Genomic DNA, 20,217 nt, shown 5'->3' on the forward strand with positions numbered 1-20,217 from the left:
TGAAATCACCACCCTTAGTGCCAAGAATATATTAATCACCTGGGTACTGGTGTCTCACACCTATAATTCTAGTTACTCAGAAGGCTGAGATCTGAGGATTGAAGTTTGAAGCCAGCCTGCGCAGAAAAACTTGAAAGACTGTTATCTTCAGTTAAGCAGCAAAAAACTAGAATGGAGCTATGGCTTAAGTGATAGAGCAGCAACCTTGAGTGAAAAAGTAAAGGACAAATTGTCCTGAATTCAAGCCCCAGTACTGGAAGGAAAGAAAGAAGGAAAGGGGCAAGAAAGGAAGGATGGAAAAAAGGAGAAAGAAAGAAAGAAAGAAAGAAAGAAAGAAAGAAAGAAAGAAAGAAAGAAAGAAAGAAAGAAAGAAAGAAAGAAAGGGAATAAAAAAGAAAAGGAACACATTCATCATTCATCTTCACAGCACATCTTCTGGATCCCTCTTATAGATGGGCAAGGAAGACTCTGATTTGTTGGCCTGTGCCTTTCCTCAGAGGAGGAGAGATTTTAGGGATTTTCATATCTACATTTTGATATTCAGAATGTAGTTCACAGATGAGGATGTATCTGTGGACTGGTGAATCTGGGCCTGTAGTAAAATAAATGGGGTAACCTAGGGTAACCTCATAGAAATAGTGTAGCAACTTGACATTGCTGTGTTTTACAAGTGGCATTTTATTTTTTCTACTCAGTTGTTTGTGTGCTTTTATTTTTGCTTTTTTTTTTTTTTTTTTTCTGTGCTGGTCCTGGGCCTTGAACTCAGGGCCTAGGTGCTGTCCATGGTATTTTTCCTCAAGGCTAGCACTCTTAACACTTGAGCCACAGCTCCACTTCCAGTTTTTGGTGTTAGTTGGAGATAAATCTCATGGGCTTTCCTGCCTGGGCTGGCTTTGAACCACAGTCAGTCCTCAGTTTTCAGCCTCCTGAGTAGCTGGGATTACAGGTGTGAGCCACTGACACTCAGCTGTATGGTATGTTTTAAAAAGTACCATCTATCTGAGTTGGAGGCACCATTTAGGGTGCTACTCAACTGTGTATGTGCAAGACTGCCTTCCTTTCCTTAAGCTAGGTGTCTCAGAAGCTGACTGTGACCCTGTTGTACTGAGGACAGAACCACACAGATCACTCATGGGCAATCAGTGCCTAAGTTTAGAAAATTATCTCTGGTGTATTCCAGAATGCGTAGGTCTCCATGCTGGTCCAAGTATGGAAGAGGAAATGCATAGTAGGACAGACTGATGGGCAGTCAGCACACTAGGAATAGTCCCGTGTAACTTTTCATCCACATGAAGTTGAAATCCTAATGGCTTTCAAAATAATGGTTAGTCAAAGTGTGTCAGATAACCTTTTCTACCCTGTCTTATATACTTAACCTCTTCTTGTTGCTTATTATCTGGCTTTGAAAATGGTCAACTTTTCACATCTAGTTTTTATTTTTTCCTGTTAATAAAGAATGAGTTGTGTTCTCTTCCCAGCATTCTGGGGGTGTTTGGGGGTTCAGGGTACACACAAGAATATAGCACCCCTTACCCCAGGAAAACACAAAGACACAGACATTTAATATGTAATAATACATGTTGTATGTACCACAAAGAAAAAACAAAAGAGGTATCTTTGAAGGTGGGATGCACCCCAGACATGTGTTAGAAAGAATATGGACAGAGGGTTTTGAACAGACTGAAGAACAAGTTTGAAGCTCTGACATGGGCAATATTTTCAAAGGCATACATTGTGTATCATCATATTATTCTTACAAATCTTACCCATGTGTCCTACTTCTATTATTATTCTTTGGGAAATCATTTTATATGATTGCTGCTCCAAATCTTTTTTTTCTTTTTCTGTTTTTGAAAAGATTGAAGGAATATACTTTTTGGTAGGTATTTTATAATCACTATTTCTTTTAAACTACAGTGGGAGGAACTACTGTTCTTTTCATCTAGTGCAACAGCAGTTTGGCAGTTTCAGTCCGTATCCGATTGTCTTCATTGATTTGTCAGGTCATCTTGATGGGAGTAGGTAGCAGAGGAGGCCATTAACTTTACATGGTCTTGTAGCAGGAGTGGTTTGGCTTGCCGTAGGGAAGCAGAAAGGGAAAACAGTCAGAGCTTTGTGGGAAGGGGTACAGGGGTGATAGATGAGGTCAGGAAAGTGGATAGAGTAGGGTGCAGAGGACTTCTGAATTCCTTTTGGAGCACTGAGGTTCAGAGAATGAGAGCCTGCAGGCAGAAAGAGCAACACAGAGTAGAGAGTGTGATTACTGGCCATGGTGAGTATATCTCTAGTCTTAGCTCTTGGGGAGATGAGACAAGAGGATCTTGAGTTCTAGTCCAGCCTGGACCACACAGTGAAAATGTCCCCAAAACAAAGCAAACAAAACAACAGCAACAGCCAAGAGAGGATGAAATAAGAAATTAACTGCGGACATGAAAGGATGATTGTGTGTTGATTAGAAACCAGCCAGTGTTAGAGTTAGCACTGCTCTGTTAAGAGGAACTGGGCACAAGGAGGGATTTTGGACTTCTCAAAGAAAAATAGACAGGCAGGTACAGTCAGCAAAGTGTTTGAGAGCACATCTTTGGAGCCAGGCTGCTTGGATGCCGCCTAATAAGGATGTATCCAGTTAACATATGACATAATGGTAATAGTGCCTACCCTGTGATTATAATGAAGACTCAACTAGCTAATTTATGAAGCTCACAATCTAGTAGCTGTCCCTGCTATTACCATTATCATTTATTTTGGGGCTATTGGAACAATTCTTTTTTTTTTTTTTAACTGTAATCCAAAACCTAACCTCTATTCTCTGTAACCCATCAAGTCTGTGGGTCGGAGACAACTGACTGCCTGCTTTCTTTCTTTCTTTTTTTTTCTTTGATTTTTCCCCCTTTTTTAAAAAAAATCTTTAAGTATTGTACAAAGAAGTTCCCATTCTACAAAACAGTATATGAGTACAAAGTGTCTGACAACGTTGTCACCCATCTCTCTTAACCCATCCCTTCTTTCACTTTTTTCTTTAATTGAGATTAGGTGATTACATAAATTTCACATATTTCACAGTATTGTGGAATAGTGATACTTAGAGTCACAAACACATTTTAACTTTCACAAGGCAAATTGTCATTATTATGGTCTATACAGTTCGTGAATTCTATGAGCTTTGACAAGTTATTTTTTTCAGATAAGGTGATGTTTACATTTCTTCCCTTTTGCTTAGTGTGGGTTGTTCCCACTATTGGAACAATTCTTAAAGTAAAAAGTGATCCAAACACTTGCTAAGATGTTAAGACAGACTATATCCAATGGGAGCTGTGATAATAGGTACAATGAGGTCTCACAATGAGTTAGAGAGATTGGACAAGACTCCAGCTAGGACAAATAGGGATTTATAGAAGGAATAGGGTGAGGGCCAATGGGTAGAACATTGCCAAGTGGAAAGATCAAGGGCCTGGGGCCCTGGCTAGACTGTCTTGATAGGGCTATTGCTGACAGCAGGTCACCATGGTCAGATGCTATGTGGGTGGAAGGTTTTCACTATCACTCAAAATAGATTTCATAAGGAGGAAGCCCAAGATGGGAACACACCAAGTAGAGAATCAAAAGAGCCTAAGTTTTGATGAAAGGAGAGAGTTATCATCTTACCATTTGGTTTTGAGGCAGTGATTGTGATTCTTGACTCCGGCAACATATTAGAATCACTAGGGTGATTTTGAAAGAATCTGATATCTGGGGCTGGGAAGGTGGCTCAGTGGTAGAGTGCTTGCCTTGCATGCCTGAGGTCATGGGTTCAATTCCTCAGCACCACATAAGCAAAAAGAAAAAAAGCCAGAAGTGGCACTGTGGCTCAAGTGGTAGAGTGCTAGCCTTGAGCTGAAGAGCTGAGGGACAGCACCCAGGCCCAGAGTTCAGGTCCCATGACTGGACCCACTCCCCCCCCCCAAAAAAAAATCTGATATCTGAGGATTGCGATTCAAAGCCAGCTTGGGCAGGAAAGTCCATTAGGCTCTTACCTTCAATTAACCACCAAAAAGTTGGAAGTGTTAGAGAATCAGCCTTTGAGCAAAAAACCCAGAGAACAATGTTCAGGGCCCTAGTTCAAGCTCCACTACCAGCATGAGAGTGAGAGAGAGTGAGAAAGCAAGAGAGCAAGAGAATGAGAGAGAGAAAGAGAGTGAGAGAGAGAAAGAGAGACAGAGCAGAGAGAGAGAGAGAGAGAAAGAGATAGAGAGAGACAGAGGGAGACAGGGAGACAGAGGGGGAGAAAGAGGCAGAGAGTGAGAGGGAGAAAGGTAGAAGCAGAGAGGCAGAGAAAGACAGAGAGAGACAGAAAGGCAGAGACAGAGAACTCAGAACATCTGGGGTTGAGCAATAGAAGCTTCAACATTTTTGAAAGGTTTATGAGACTGACTGTTGAAGGAGAAGCTTAGAGAAAATTCTCATTTGGGTGTTTTGACAGAAAGGCCAGAAGGACTTTTTCAGTTCTGTTCTCTTGATTTCTGTTTTGACTGTTGCTTCTCGTCTACTAGGTATGTAGGAAACCTTCCAAGAATCTTTGACTACTCGCCTTTAGATCCAACACAGGATTTCAACACACAAATGTAAGTACCAGATTATATCAGATAGTGGCATTTGCTTGGTTTCAGAATTAAAGTCAATTCTTTTTTTTTCTTATGTTTTGTATTTTTTGTATTTTTAAAATGAGCATGTGTTATCTTTATAAGAAGAAAGACATTCATAACTTTATTTATAAAGTACCAAGGGAAAAATTGAAAATGGAAACAGAACCAAGCAAAGTCAAATTAAAAATTACTTGTGAGCCTGGCTTACTTCACTTAATATGATTTTTTCCAAGTCTTTCTATTTTCTAACAAAAGAGGCAATGCCATTTTTTTTTCTGATGGAGGCATAGAGTTCCATTGTATATATGTACCACATTTTCTTGATCCATTGATCTGTGAGGGGCATCTGGGTTGGTTCCATATCTTAGCTATGGTAAATAATGCTGCGATAAACATGATTGTGCTGGTAGCTTTGGTATAACCTTGTTTGTGATCCTTTGGGTAAATGCCCAAAAGTGGGATTGTTGGGTCATAAGGGAGCTCTATGTGGAGTCTTTTGAAGAACCTCCAATACTGCTTTTCAGAGTGGTTGGACAAGTTTATACTCCCATTAACAATGCAGTAGGGTTCCCTTTTGGCCACATCCCCTCCAGCATCTGTTGTTATTAGATTTCTTGATTCTAGCCATTCTAACTGGGGTGAGGTGGAATCTCAGCATTGTCTTGATTTGCATTTTGTTGTTGTTGTTGTTGTTGTGGGGCTTGAACTCTGGGCTTGGGCGCTGTCCCTGCGCTCTTCAGCTCAAGGAGGGCACTCTACCGCTTGAGCCACAGTGCCACTTCTGGTTTTCTAGTGGTTTATTAGAGATAAGAGTCTCACGGACTTTCCTGCTTGGGCTGACTTTGAACCAGGATCCTCAGATCTCAGTCTCCTGAGTAGCTAGGATTATAGGTGCAAGCCACTGATGCCCATCTTGCATTTGTTTTATGGCTAGAGAGGTTGAGCATTTCTTCATGTGTCTATTGGCCATTCTTATTTCCTCTTCAGAGAAATCTCTCTTTACGTCTTTAGCCCATTTGTTAATCGGGTAGTTGTTTCTTTGAGGATTTGTTGTTGGGGGATTTACTTTTTTGAGTTCTAAGTATATTTTAGTTATGAGACCCTTGTCCATAGTGAAGATCTTCTCCCAGTCTGTGGTTTCCCTTGTTTACAGTGACTAGTACATGTCTAGGACAGCAGAGTAGGTCAAAGGCTATGTACATACGACCATATGAGATAATGTTAAGCAAAATATACCCCAAGACAGGAACACAAGAGTTTTTTCTTTCTTTTTTTTTTCTTTCTTGCTAGTGTTTTTAATGTACTTACAATACACTGTGTGATTCTTTTGTTTCTATTGTATGTTCTTCCTCCATGGTATAACCCCTGTTTTCACTGGATTTGATATTGGGGCTCTGCACCTTGTGTATATATTTTTGTAATCTGGGGAGGGGAAGGGATATTGCAGAACACTTAAATGAGGAGGCAGGCTGACCCATTGTGATGACGAGATGTACAGGACACTATATTGAAAATGAACTTTACAATGTTGGGTTGGAGGGAGGAAGAGGAATTGGGGAGGTGGGGAAAGAAGTGATGGTAGGAGGAAAATAAAGGAGGAGGTAGCAATGCTTGCTATGAAATGTACTCGTTACCCTACTCATGTAACTAACCCCTCTGTACAACATTTTTACAATAAAAATTAATAATAATAAAAAAGTTACTTGTGAGTAGTCAAGCTAAGTTGCACTGCCTCAGAACAGAACTAATAGCTCATTTAAAGTGTTTCTATGGAGGACAACCATGACCCCTTTGTTTTTGTGTCTCCCTCTTGGCCAGGACTAAGCTAGGACATGGACTTCTCTCAGGCCAGTATTCAAAACCCCCAGTGAAATCTGAGCTCATTGAGCAAGTGATGAAGGAGGAGTACAAGGTATGTGTCCCTGCATCCATGACATTGATCATTGATCTGAGGTAGATGTTTGCTAACAAGAAGCTGAGTTTCCTATACATGTGCAAATGGAAAATGTACAATTAGAATTTCAGAAGATGGCATTTCAGTGCACAGTGCCTGTCTATGTGCTCTTAAAAACTGTAGCAAGGAATAGAATGGGTCAAATTGGTTGACAGTGAGTCTTTCCAAAGGAGTAGAAGGAGGTTACAATCTAATGAGAATAACATCTGGATAAATTTTATGATTGCTATACTTTTGGAATCTCCTCATCTGAGAAAGTGTGAAATACAAAGCCATCAGCTTAGTTGTATTTGGAAGTGAAGTTTGCTTTTGGTACTATTATGATGTCTTTTACCCTGGTGAAAAAGGTAGTTCTATTTAGTAATGTCTGCCCAGTGTCCTGTCTCTGTGACACTGGACAGCAGTTCTGCCTATTTCTAGGGCGCTCGGGCTGACAAGTGGGAACCACTGCTAGGTGAAGTTGAGATGTGTAACTGGCAGCACTCTGGCCATATCTGGCCTGCGAATGTGTTTTGATTGGCTTTGAATTTCCAGCTCTTCTTTATGACTCAGAAACTGTAGTAGTCTCAGCTCTCCCTTTATATGGGACATGTAGTCCTCAGCTGGCTCCAGAGTGTTTGTGACTCATAATTGGGCTGGCACTCTGTGACCTTTAGTCTAGATGATTTTTAAAACCCTTCCCAGCTTTAAGGGACTGGGATCTAGAGGTCTAGAATAACGAATCCTAAAGGTAGCCATTGAACGGGTGCACCTTAGCAGTGATGGAGCGGCTAGAGGTTTATGTAGCTAGGTGGGAAATGATCCAAGCATTAGTGAGATTCCTGAGACATTGAAAACACACCTTGAATTGACTGTGGGGTTTCTTTTGTGGTCCCCAGGGAGCGGTGACTTTTCAGCTGTTATTCAAGCAATTAATTCCTAGCAGAGACCTCTACTTCCTTGACAGGTATCAGGATGTTCACTGGCAATTGGTTTCAAAGGAAGCAGTTTGTGAGAATTTTCCATCTCTCAGGTGTGGCAAGTGGTCCTGACCTAGGGATCATCAATAAGTTTGTGACTTATAGAAAAGCCCAAAATTCCCAAAGGAGGCAAGAAGAGGCAATGCAGCAGAGAAAGGGATAGATTGTGAGAGGAATGTTTGGTGTCAGAGCCATTTGGCAAAAATACCTTTTCCCAGCCACCCTCCTCCCCCAAACATACCAAAGATACTCATAACCCACGTTGCATCATTCCTGCCAAGTGTTTGCTCTTCCTGTAGGCCCAGAGATACAGAAATTGATGCAGGGAAGTTTTGCCAGAGGTATCCACTGAATGGCATAGCTGGTAGCTGCACTGGGAAGACTGGCTCCTGTGTCTGTCTGTGCTTTTGACTGCTGCTGTCTTCTGCTTTCCTAGCAGCTGCTCAGGATGGATTTCAGGCTAGTGCTTCAGAATATAGTGGTAGTGGCAAAGTGACAAAGGGGGAATTAAAAAAAATTATTTGTTTTTACCAAGTAGTTATGCAAAGGGATTTCAATTCCAGGAGCCAGTTTATAAGTATAATGTATTTTGATCATTGTCACCCCTTTCATCATTCTCCCTCATTTCCCCATCCTATCTCTACCCTCAAGTTATGTAGTTCAATTTTTATGTAGTGTGCATTGAATATAATGACCATATTTTCTCACCCTTCCTCCCTCCACTCATAAAGACAGTATTTTAACTTTGCACATTACCAGGTAGTCCAAAATGTGATGGTTTGTCCTCTGTTCTGTCCTTGGATTATTTCTGGAGCATATATATTTTCATTTTAAACTGATCGGCTAGAGATTAAGGTAATATCTAGTGGATTTTGTTTATTACTTTTTTTTAAAGGGGGATTAAAGCCAAGGTTTCAAGTTTGCTAAGTAAGTACTTTGCCCCTTGAGCAATGTTCCAAACTCTGTTTTTATTTTTATTTTTATTTATTTATTTATTTTTTGGTCCGGTTATGGGGCCTGAACCTGGGCCTGGGCACTATCCCTCAGCTCTTCAGCTCAAGGCTAGCGCTCTACTACTTGAGCCACAGCGCCACTTCCAGCTTTTTTTCTTTTTGCTTATGTGGGGCTGAGGAATTGAACCCGGGGCCTCATGCATGCAAGGCAAGCACTCTACCACTGAGCCATGTTCCCAGCCCTATTTTTATTTTCTTATTGATGTGTGTGTGTGTGTGTGTGTGTGTGTGTGTGTGTGTGTCCATCTTTCTATCTGTCTTTGAGACAGGATACCTTTTCTCAGACCGACATGATTCTCCTGCCTCTACCACCTGAGTACCTGGGATTACAGGTGTGTGCCACCATGTCTGTAAAATTAAAATTTAGGGCTGGGAAGGTGGCTCAGTGGTAGAGCGCTTGCCTTGCATGCATGAGGCCCTGGGTTTGCCTCAGCACCACATAAGCAAAAAGAAAAAAGCCTGAAGTGGTGCGGTGGCTCAAGCCTTGGGCTGAAGAGCTGAGGGACAGCGCCCAGGCCCAGAGTTCAGGCCCCACGACCGGACCCCCCAAAAAAATTAAATTTAAATTTAAATATATGTGTACTTAAATTGTCTTCTAGAAAATTTCATTGTTTTGGGTACTACTTAAAGTTGTTGAATTGTTTTATTTACTTATATATTTCTGGAAATCAAACTCATCAAATTCAGGTGTTTTACCATTGAGCTACATTCCTGGCCTGTTGAATCAACTTGTTTTTTCTTTTTTGCTTAGCCAAGAAACATTTATTTCTCGCACTTTTGGAAACTGAAAAGTTCAAGATCATGGCAGTGGCAGATTTGTATCTGCTGAGTCTTATTCTTGGTTTTCAGACAGTTGTCTTCTTGCTCTATTTGTATCTGTCTGTCTATCCATCTACTGACATACATACTTATTTTTTTTTGTGCCAGTACTGGGGCTTGAACTTAAGGCCTGAGTACTGTTCCTGTACACACACACACACCCCCACCCCCCACCCCCCCCACTTGATTGTTATGCATATTAAGGAAGTGATTTCAAACTTAATTTTTTTCTTGTAAAGATGCTATATAGTTACATGAGTAAGGTAATGACAACATTTCTTCAATGTTGAAAATGAACAGTGTTACCCTCTCCCTTACCGTTTTCTGCTTTCCTTCCCCTTGTCTTCCCTGCCCACCAAATTGCAAACATTTTGAAGTTGGCTACTCAGTCATTTTGTTCCCTTTCTAAAGATAACTTGAAGTTTTTTGTTTTGTTTTGTTTTTGTGCCAGTACTGGAGCTTGAACTGAACACAGGGTCTGGGCTGTCCCTTAGCTTTTTCTCTCAAGTCTGGAACTCTACCATTGAACTCACCTCTATTTCTTGTTTTCTGGTTAATTGAGAAAAGAATCCCTCAGACTTTTCTGCCCAGCCTGTCTTTGAATGTCAGTCCTCAAATCTTAGTCTCCTGGATAGCTAGGATTGCATGCATAAGCCACTAGTACCAGCTAATGCTTTTTTAGGAGCAGTTTATTTGATTTCCCACTGAAGTAATCTTTGATATTTAGTTGCAGGTCTTTTTTGTCAAAGTGAAATAACCAGTGAATGTATTTCTAGGAGACAGAATTTTAACCCTTAACATAAAAACTTTGTTTTCATTAGCTTGTGTTTTCCCAAATTGGGCAAATGTAACATTTCTGACTTACTTCTGGAACTATGAATAATAGCTTAGGAGAGCTGGGGTTTGACTTAATTTTCAGTCTTTAAAGATGAAAAGATTTAAATCCATAGACTAAATACCCCTGTGTTTTAGGGGCAAGCTGGGATATGTCTCTTTTTATTCCTGCAGTCTTACACATATCAGTTTAAGTGTTTCTCTAATGTGCTAACAGCTTCACTCTCACTGCTTACTTATTAATTAAAGCATAAGCCTCTGGGGAATATGAGATATTAGTGTACAGTATCTGGCTGTCTGCCTGGTGCACTGTGTTAAACAGAAAACCCTGTGTAAGCATTTGGGAGAGACTGTAAATACATAGTCTTCTCTAATTTTAGCTGATCTGTTTTGCACATGCTGATGGACAAAGTAAGTACAGTGTCTTATGATATGACAGCTTCCCTCGGTGGTTGCTTATTGGGCCTACCTTTTTCAAAGTGAGTGGTCACACCAGCCATGCCTTCTGGGGTTTGAAGACCGGCTCATAAGACAGATTTCAGGCCTTGTGGCTTCTCTGATCTTGGGTGTTGGGCTCAGAAAGGGTATTCAGATGATGTTACTGACACACTGCTGAGAAGAAAATATATTCTTGGGGGTCTGGTCGTAGGGCCTGAACTCTGGGCCTGGGCGCTGTCCCTCAGCTCTTCAGCTCAAGACTAGCTCTCTACCACTTGAGCCACAGCACCACTTCCAGCTTTTTTTGTTTTCTTTTTGTTTATATGGTGCTGAGGAATTGAACCCAGGGCCTCATGCATTGCAAGGCAAGCGCTCTACCACTGAGCCATCTTCCCAGCCCCGAAAATATATTCTTTAACTCAGTTCTTTGGTTTTTATTTTGGTTTATAAGGGACTGTCTTGTAAAGGGCCTGCCTTTTGTTTTTAAGGGAAAGAATAATTATTTTAATTTTGCCTATGTATATAAAAGTAGACAGCGAAGTGTAATGAGTCTTCAGTATTTACAGAGCAGCTTCAGTAATTCAATAATTGATGGCTAGGTCATTCTGCAGTTTGGTTCCATCAGTCTCCCTAAACCAAACTCTTCTCTTCCCCTCTTTTCCTCCTTCTTCCTTTCCCTTTATTACAGTAACACAAAATGCAAGTGACATCCTTTTTGCCTGTGAATATTTAATGTATATTTATAACTATAGTATCTTCCTTTTTCCCATTTAAAATATGTATTGTGTCATAATTTGTTTACATTTATTTATTTATTTATTTAATTTTTTGGTCAGTCATGGAGCTTGAACTCTGCGCTTGGGCCCTGTCCCTGCATTCTTCAGCTCAAGGCTAGTGCTCTACCGCTTGAGCCACAGCACCACTTCCGGTTTTCTAGTGGTTTATTAGAGATAAGAGTCTCACGGACTTTCTTGCCTGGATTGGCTTTGAACTATGATCCTCAGATCTCAGCCTCCTGAGTAGCTAGGATTACAGGTGTGAGCCACCAGTGCCTGGCTTAATTTTAAAACAACCATATGTAAAGGAAAATACTCTTAGGAGAAGAACAGGAAGACACAACACCTTTGTGCATCTGATGATACAAAATAGTATTTATCAAAATGAGCTCCAGGAAATGAAATCAAGAGGTTTTTTTTCTTTTTTTTGCGTTTTTTTTTTTTTTTCCATTTGTTCATTTATTTGTCTTTGGGAGTGTAAGGGGAGGTACAGAAATGAAGGGACAGAGGCGAACAAATATAGTAATGGTACTCACTGGGTGCTATGTTGAAAATGAACTATGTAACTTGTGGGTGGGAATGGAAGGGGAAAAACTAGGAGAGAATGAGGGAAGGGGTAACATTGTCCAAATGATATATGGTTACTTATGTAATACTTTATAATTACTTTATAATAACAATAAAACATTTAAAAACAACAACAGCCATTCCTGTGGGCAAATGCAGTCATAATACTCAATGTACATATTTGAAAATAAATTGAGGGGACATGGGTGGTGTTAGGAGAGTTGGGGAGAATGATGAAAAGTGTGACATTGGTCAAGATGCATTGTATTTACCAATTGACTTGTTGAATTGAATTTTTTTTTGCGAAGTTTCCTTTTATTTTTTTATTTTTTAAATTTTAATATTCTATTTTAACACACTATTATTATTATTATTAAATATTATCACTTTATTATGTCCTTAATATAAATGTTATTAATAGATTTTTTTTATTGTGAAAATACTGTACAGAGGGGTTACAGTTACATGGGCAAGATAATGAGTACATTTCTTATCAAGCATTGTAGCCTCCTCCTTTGTTTCCTCTTCCCATCCCTTCCCATCCTCCTCCTGCCCCCCCCCACCGAATTCTCCCCCCACCCCCCCACCAAAGTTGTAAAGTTTGTTTTCAAGATGATAACTTGTACTTCTCATTATTGCAATGGGTCCACCTGTATCCTTATTTAAATGACTTGTTTTTCCCCTTCCCCTCCACAAATTATACCGACATCAAATACAGTGAAAGCAGGGGTTATACTGTGGGGGAGGGACATACAAAGCAACAAAGAAATAATCTTATAAATGTGTGAGAAACAAATGCATGAAAGAAAAAAACATTTAAATACATATCTTAGGGTTCATTTTCCTAACATCACCTTATCTGATCTTTTCTGCTTGACTCATACATATACTAGATATTGCAAATAAGAGAAACCATGGGACCTATGTTTCTTTGGGCTTGGCTTACTTCACTTAATATAATTTTTTCCAAGTTTTTCCATTTCCTAACAAATGGGGCAATGTCATTCTTTCTGGTGGAGGCATAGAATTCCATTGTGTATATATACCACGTTTTCTTGATCCATTCATCTACTGAGGGGCATCTGGGTTGGTTCCATATCTTAGCTATAGTAAATAATGCTGCAATAAACATAGTTGTTCTGGGAGCTTTAGTGTGGTCTTGTTTGTAAACATTTGGGTAAATGCCCAATAGTGGGATTGCTGGGTCATAGGGGAGCTCTATATGGAGTCTTTTCAGGAACCTCCATACTGCTTTCCAAAGTGGTTGAACAAGTCCTGCTTTCCTTTTTATAAGCTCTTGATTTGTTGGAGAAGTTGGGTCATTGTCCTCAGATTGTTCTAGAGGTTTTTTTACTTGAGGCAGTATTTAACTTGTATTTCTTATGAGTTAGATCTTGAGGCTTGTTAAATATGAACTGAACATAGCAATGGCTGAGTTTGAGAATTAGACTTATCGTGTGTGTGTGTGTGTGTGTGTGTGTGTGTGTGTGTGTGTGTGTGTGTGTGTGTCTGTGTCTGTGTCTGTGTCTGTGTCTGTGTATGTCCCAGAAATGGGGCTTGAACTCAGGACTCTTTGGTGGGATTTTTCACTCAAGGCTGGTACTCTATCACTTGAGCCATGCCTCTACTCTGTTTTGGTTTTTTTTGCCAGTTAGTTAGAAATAAGAATCTCAATTTTTTTTTGTGGGGGGATCTGGGCTGGCACTTAACTGAGATCCTCAGATCTTGAATAACTAGGATTAAAGACATGAGGCACTGGCACACAGCAAGACCTCACCTCTGAAATGAGAGATAGTGTCATTAGGTGTACACAGACTGGGCCTGCTGATGATCAAGGCATTAAGGATGGCATAGCTGAGTTTAAACTACTTGTGAATCCAGCTGTGTAGCCCAGGAGCTAGTATAGAGGAAGAAATAACACTTCTATGGATAGGAAGCTTTCCTAAGTAACTTCCAAGCAATTGTTTGACTGCTTCATAAAGTATTAAGGAAGGCATGTTTTGGAAAAACAAAGAAATGAACACAGAAAGAGGTTTGGGAAGTGGATGAATGAGACTAGGCCACAATCCTGGACCTTCCGGTGTCCATCCCTATTGTCTTTATTTAGTTTTTTTTATTTTTATTTTTTGGGTCCAGTCGTGGGGCCTGAACTCTGGGCCTGGGCGCTGTCCCTCAGCTCTTCAGCTCAAGGCTAGCGCTCTACCACTTGAGCCACAGCACCACTTCTGGCTTTTTTCTTTTTTGCTTATGTGGTGCTTGAGGAATCAAACTCAGGGCCTCAGGCAGGCAATGCAAGAGCTCTACCACTGAGCCACCTTCCCAGCCCACCCATTGTCTTTATTAAAAGTTCTCCTCCTGGTTTTGTGACAAAGTGGTGGCACAGAGAGCAGTTTCATCAGTTCAACTGACCTGTTCAACTTATTTTATTATTTATTTACTTATTTATTTTATGTTATTATTTTCACTTAATTTAATGTGGTACTGGTTTGAACTCAGAGCCTTTCATTTTGATAGGCAGGTACTCTTCCACTTGAACCATGTTTACTGATCTTTTTTGCTCTTTAGTTATTTTTCAGGTAGTACAAGTATAGCTTTTGCCCAGGTTAATCTGGGCCTGCTGTCCTCCTACCTGTGGCTTTTCTGCATAACTGGGATCAGCCATTTATCACAATGCTTGGATTCTTTGTTGAGATAGGGTCTTGCTAACTTTTTTTTGCCCAAGTTGGCTTCAAAGCATGATTTTCTTGATCTCTGCCACATTGGTAGGTAGGGTTAGAGTTATGAGCCATGATGCCCCGTCTTCAAGCAGCTGTTTTCAATCCTCTGTGTTGCCGACTGGTAGATAAGCCAATCTGAAATCACAACTTGTAAAAAATGACACCTGTAGTATCAAGCTGTACATAAATGCTTTCATGAATGCCTAAACACATGTGAAATGATACATTCCCAGTTAGCAGAGACTGTTGATTCTGGGTCAAGCAGTAATTGCTGGACTGATGTACAATGTTGGCTCATGTGTGGGGTTGAAGGCTTACCCTGAGTCTAAGACTCGCTTTCTTCTCTTTTGGTAAGATGTAATTTTGGTGAGAGCTAGGCACATGTGTTCTCAAACAGCCCTGGGATACTGTAGAAGGGAGTGGGCTTTTCCAGCTGTTAGACCCTGGACCTCTGTGCCTGTTTCTTCCTCTGTCTACTAAGGATAATAATAATGATCATCATCACCTCATGGGGCTGGGCTAATTTTAAAAAGTAACACATATAAAGTATGTGAGGAAATGTGCTTGGTACCCCGTAAATGTTTATCCAAGCACCTGGAATAGTGCCTGATATTTTAAAGTAGTAACTACCTGTGGAATGAATGTGTAAACGTTTTCAAAGAAATGGCACTGTTATTACCTGCATTGTTACACTGTTACTATATGGACATATACCAGCATACATTCCAGGTGGTAGAATTAATTAGGTCAAGGGTTAATCAGCTTCCTAACACTCAAACACAACTGAAGTCATCTATTTGTGTATATATTGGTTGTTTGTGTACAGGTTGTGAGTCCTCAGATGTCCACTTGGGGAAACAAGGGTTATTAGCATTCTTTCCAGACCTTTTTAGTGTTCTTTACCATTTACTATAGATACACGTATACATTCTTGAAGGCAGATTTCCCCAAGGGGCTCTGCTTGAAGGTCTTGCTCAATAATAGACAATTGGCCAGAAAGGTTTTCAGTAAGTCAGAAATATTCACCAGATTTCAGTTAAAAGCTGTTTTTTAGAACATGCTTGTTGAAGAAGTTATATAGAGCTGCGTTTATCTTCAAAGTCGCCACAGACTCTGGGCCATAGGCTTTAACTTGGATTTCTATGAGAACTCACAAGAGCTCAGGAGAGACAAGGTCTTTATCTGCTAACTGCTGCAGGCAGGTACAGAGATGTGTGGGCCAGATGCTGGCCAAAAATTCTGAGGAAGTAGAAGACAGCTTATGCTATGAGCTAAGTGATGGCCCAGATGCAAGCTGTCTGAACATCAGAGAAGGAGAATATGGCCTAGAAGCCAAGCAAACATAGGTGTTATCAAAACACCCACAGTAATGGCTGTGCAGAGAGGACAGGAGTCTCAGTTTGGCCTGTTTCTGAAGTGGCTGAGATCCAGCAGGTGCTGTAGGGTCACCTTTTTGCTTTTGCTGTCAGTAGTCTAGACCAGAGTCCAAGCTGCTGCCGGAGTGCACGTGTTTATGCATTGTTAGCTGTGTGGCAGTGTGGTCATCATCAGGACCCTTTGACCTGGAAGGTCTATCTAGCACTTCTCTACCAGTTGGTTCTCCTAAGTGAGGATAAATGTGGCATTCTAGTGTTGGCACTGTTGGGTGGCTTAACAGCTCTTCAGTGCCTACCTCTATCAGCAAAAGTGAAGTCTTTAGTAGGTTCCTTAGATTTCTAGTGATATTCTGGACATTGCAGTCTATATCCTACAAGAATAAGAATCGAGGGAAGGGGTGGGGTTGGAAGGGAGGATGGGAGAGAATGATAGAAGAAGTGATCAAGATTCAATGTATTTATATACTGCTTCATTGGATGGCAACTTGTTTGTACAACTACTTAAAGATATTTTTTTTCAAAAGTCTCATTCACACCATTCTAATGTGTCTCCTTCTTCCCAAGCTCAGGAGTCTTAGGACAGCAATAAAGAAGCATTAGCATTGGTAGTGTCTGTGAGTGCACCATTTTTGAGAGGTTCTCTCGTCCTCAGAGGGGCATGGAAGGGTGATGTTGCTAAGGGCTCTTCTCCTTCACTTCCACCTGAAGCCCCCTCTTCCATGAGCTGTGATGCCTCAGTTTGGACAATGTGTAGCAGGTCCTGTGAGGATGGGCCTCATATTTTATGGTTTATTGTCATCCACCTATCTTAGGTGTGTGTGTGTATGTGTGTGTGTGTGTGTGTGTGTGTGTGTGTGTGTGTGTGTGTGTGTGTGTATGTGCACGTGTGTGTGTGGGAACGCACACACCAGTTCTGAAGCTTGAACTCAGGGCCTTGTGTTCTTGTTTAGTTTTTTCACATGTGAGCCACAGCTCCACTTTCAGAGTTTTTGTTGGTTAATTGGAAATAAGAGTCTCACAGATTCTTCTACCTGGGTTAGCTTTAAACCTTGCTCCTCAGATCTCAGCCTCCTGAGTAGCTACAATTACAGGCATGAGCCAGCATGCTTTGTTTTGGTTCACAGGAAGAGTCCTATCCTGGTCTCATGTAAGGTTATTGAGCAGAGCCTAGTATGTGAATGTTGTGAACTCAGTGAGTGCTGGCTGGCCTTTTTTGGCTTTGTTATTCTTATCTGTGAAATGGGGATATGAGTAAGCCTTGCTCTCCTCACCATTTAGGATTATTAATGTGTATGTGAGAAGTTCAAGTCAACTTTTGTTTGTACTTCAGCCTCAACAGAATGGGATCTCTCCACGTATGTTTAAAGCCTTTGTCAGCAAGAGCCACCCAGAATTCTCTTCCAACAGACAGCAAGATGCTCAGGAGTTTTTCTTGCACTTGGTGAATCTTGTAGAGGTAAGCCTTCAAATTCCCCAGCGGGGTAGAAAGAAGTGTTCCACTCCCTTGGCACATTGTACCTTGACACCTCTAAACCCCCTTCTCACTCTGGTGTCTCACTGGACTCTTGGTGGATTTCTATTCTTAATCCACTTGATTTAGCCACCCCTTAGGCTCTGGGTTCCAGATACTGGTTGGCTTTTTTTGTGTGGCTTCTGATCTGTGTTTATTGTAGGACTGTTTGGTATATGAATGGTGCTCCTTATGAGTCCCTTGTGGTTTTTGGTGACCTCAATGTGGTGATGAGATTTTGCTTAGCAGAGTCAAATTAAATGCTGTGATTTTCCTGAATAAAGTTTACCCCCAATCTCTCAAAAAGCCCTTAAGCTAGGTGCTGATGCCTTGTGCCTATAATCCTAGCTACACAGGAGGCTGAGATCTGAGAATCATAGTTTGAAGCCAGCCCAGGCAAGAAAAGTCTGTGGGACTCTTATCTCCAATTAACTACCAGAAAACTGGAAGTGGTGCTGTAGCTCAAGTGGTAGAGTGCTACCCTTGAGCAAAAGAGCTCAGGGATAATGTCTAGGCCCCAAGTTCAAGCCCCACGACTGACAAAAAAAAGCCCTTACAAAAACAACTCCCCCGCCCCCCCCCAATTATAAGTGTTGTGGAAATGTTACTCCTGGTAGTTAACATTTTGGTAGTTACTCCTGGTGTTAACATTTTGACATCAGAGTCCCCAAGTCATTTTCCAGGTTTTGTATAAATTTTCTACCTGTGTTTTGTAAGCAGTGTTTTTCTGTAACTTGATGTGATCATGTTGTTACATTACATGTGCTTTAAAAAAATAATAAACTCAAGGTCTTGTGCTCTTCCTTGGTCTTTTCATTGAAGGCTGGCAGTATACCATTTGAGTCACACTTCTTACTTCCAGCCTTTTGCTGGTTAACTGAAGGTAACTGGGGTTGGCTTAGAACTAGGATCTTCAGATTTGAGCCTTCTGGGTAGCATGAGCCACTGGTACCCAGCTTACACATCACATATTTTAATATAGCAATATTTCTTTTTGATATGTGTGTAATTTTCATGAACACATTTATACCTTATTTTTCTTGGACAATACTTTTTTTTTCTTCTGATCCTAGAGCTTGAATTCAGGGCCGGGGCACTGTTCCTGAGGTTTTTGTTTTTTGCTTAAAGCTAGTATTCTTCCATTTGAGCCACAGCTCCACTTCTGGCTTTCTGGAGGCTAATTAGAGATAAGAGTCTTATGGACTTTCTTGCCCAGCCTTGAGTTAAGCCATGATCCTTACATCTTAACCTCCTGAGTAGCTAGGGTTACAGGCATGAGCCACCAGTGCTAGGCCCCAGGGCTTTATTTTTTTCTGCTTTTTAATTTTATTCCTTTTTCCTTTGTCTAATTTAATCTATGCCAGCCCTTCTCTCATGAGTGTTTGATAGTACTAGGATTTGAACTCAGGGCTTTGTGCTCTACCACTTGAGCCATACCTCCTAGCCCTTTTTGCTTTTCCCATAGCTGTCAATGGTACTTCACAGATGAACTAGAATTTAGCCAATTCCCCATTTTTAGATAAATTTTAGATAAATTCCAGTGTTTTTTTGATTAAGGGACTCTGGTGAGCTATCATAACTACATGAAATGTTTGGTAAAGCTAGATCTTCATGCTAATTTTTACTCATGGTTTACTATTCCTAAATTTACTAACTGGATACAATCCAATTTTTAGAGGAACCGCATTGGCTCAGAAAATCCAAGTGATGTTTTTCGATTTTTGGTGGAAGAACGAATTCAGTGCTGTCAGACTCGGAAAGTTCGCTACACAGAGAGGGTGGACTACTTGATGCAGTTACCAGTGGCTATGGAGGCAGCAACCAACAAGGGTAATAGATATGAGATGACTACCTGGCTTTTCCTGAGTTCCCATGTCATTGTCTTCTGAGAATGCTCAAATGCATCCTGGGTGTAATGGAGGTATCATCTATGGAACCTACTTAATGCCTATATGCAGCCCACTCATTGCATTGGAATGAATGAAGTTTGTGGGTAAATTGTTGGTAGTACATTGTGGGTGAATTGAGTGTATCTTGTGGGTAAATCAAAGTAGGCAAGAGAAAGTGCCTGATTATTGTTCTAAAGGAAACAAACCACACACCCTAACCCTTACTGCAACCTTGTGTACTGGATTAGAGTTTTAAAACTATCAAAAGCTACATGACCTTATAGAAGATGCAAATCATGTCAACTTAAAACCATAAGAACCATCACCTTCCAATTACCATAAGTTGAAAAGTATTTCCTGTATAATTTTATGGTGACCTTTGTGCAAGACTGTGGTTTGACAGTTTCTTATGATTCTTTAATATGCACAGTCATCTATGCTGCCAGAAAGTCTGAGGGAAATGATCAGAGCAACAATTTTTTTATGCTAGACATTCAAGCAGAGGTCATTATATAGGCTAACTTTAGCATTGGGTACCTAAGGTAGCTCCAATGGTCGATAAATTATGGCAGGCCACTTTGAAGGAACATGATCATCAGGGAGTCTCTGGGCTTTGGAAGGAGAAGAAGGCAGAGATATGGCACTCACACCAGGTTCCAGGGTCTCAAAGGATGATTCCTTCTTCTATTAGTCTGATAGTTCTTCCCAGGCAGAATAGATTGCTTGTTTTGTTTTCTGTGGAT

At 40.7% G+C, this 20,217-nt stretch overlaps 1 protein-coding gene across 1 annotated transcript in view; it reads left to right on the plus strand.

Annotated features, from left to right (window-relative positions):
• Usp13 (ubiquitin specific peptidase 13) overlaps positions 1–20,217 on the plus strand; it is a 144,986-nt gene that overhangs the window by 76,129 nt on the left and 48,640 nt on the right. Inside the window, exons 9-12 of the mRNA XM_070025844.1 lie at positions 4,530–4,601; positions 6,441–6,534; positions 17,406–17,531; positions 19,262–19,415. Of these exons, the coding sequence (XP_069881945.1) occupies positions 4,530–4,601; positions 6,441–6,534; positions 17,406–17,531; positions 19,262–19,415 (446 nt within the window). The remainder of the gene's footprint in view (positions 1–4,529; positions 4,602–6,440; positions 6,535–17,405; positions 17,532–19,261; positions 19,416–20,217) is intronic.

This window comes from Dipodomys merriami, unplaced genomic scaffold, assembly GCF_024711535.1.
Source record: "Dipodomys merriami isolate MVZ:Mamm:240054 unplaced genomic scaffold, mDipMer1.0.p SCAF_173, whole genome shotgun sequence".
Taxonomy (NCBI): Eukaryota; Metazoa; Chordata; class Mammalia; order Rodentia; family Heteromyidae; genus Dipodomys; species Dipodomys merriami.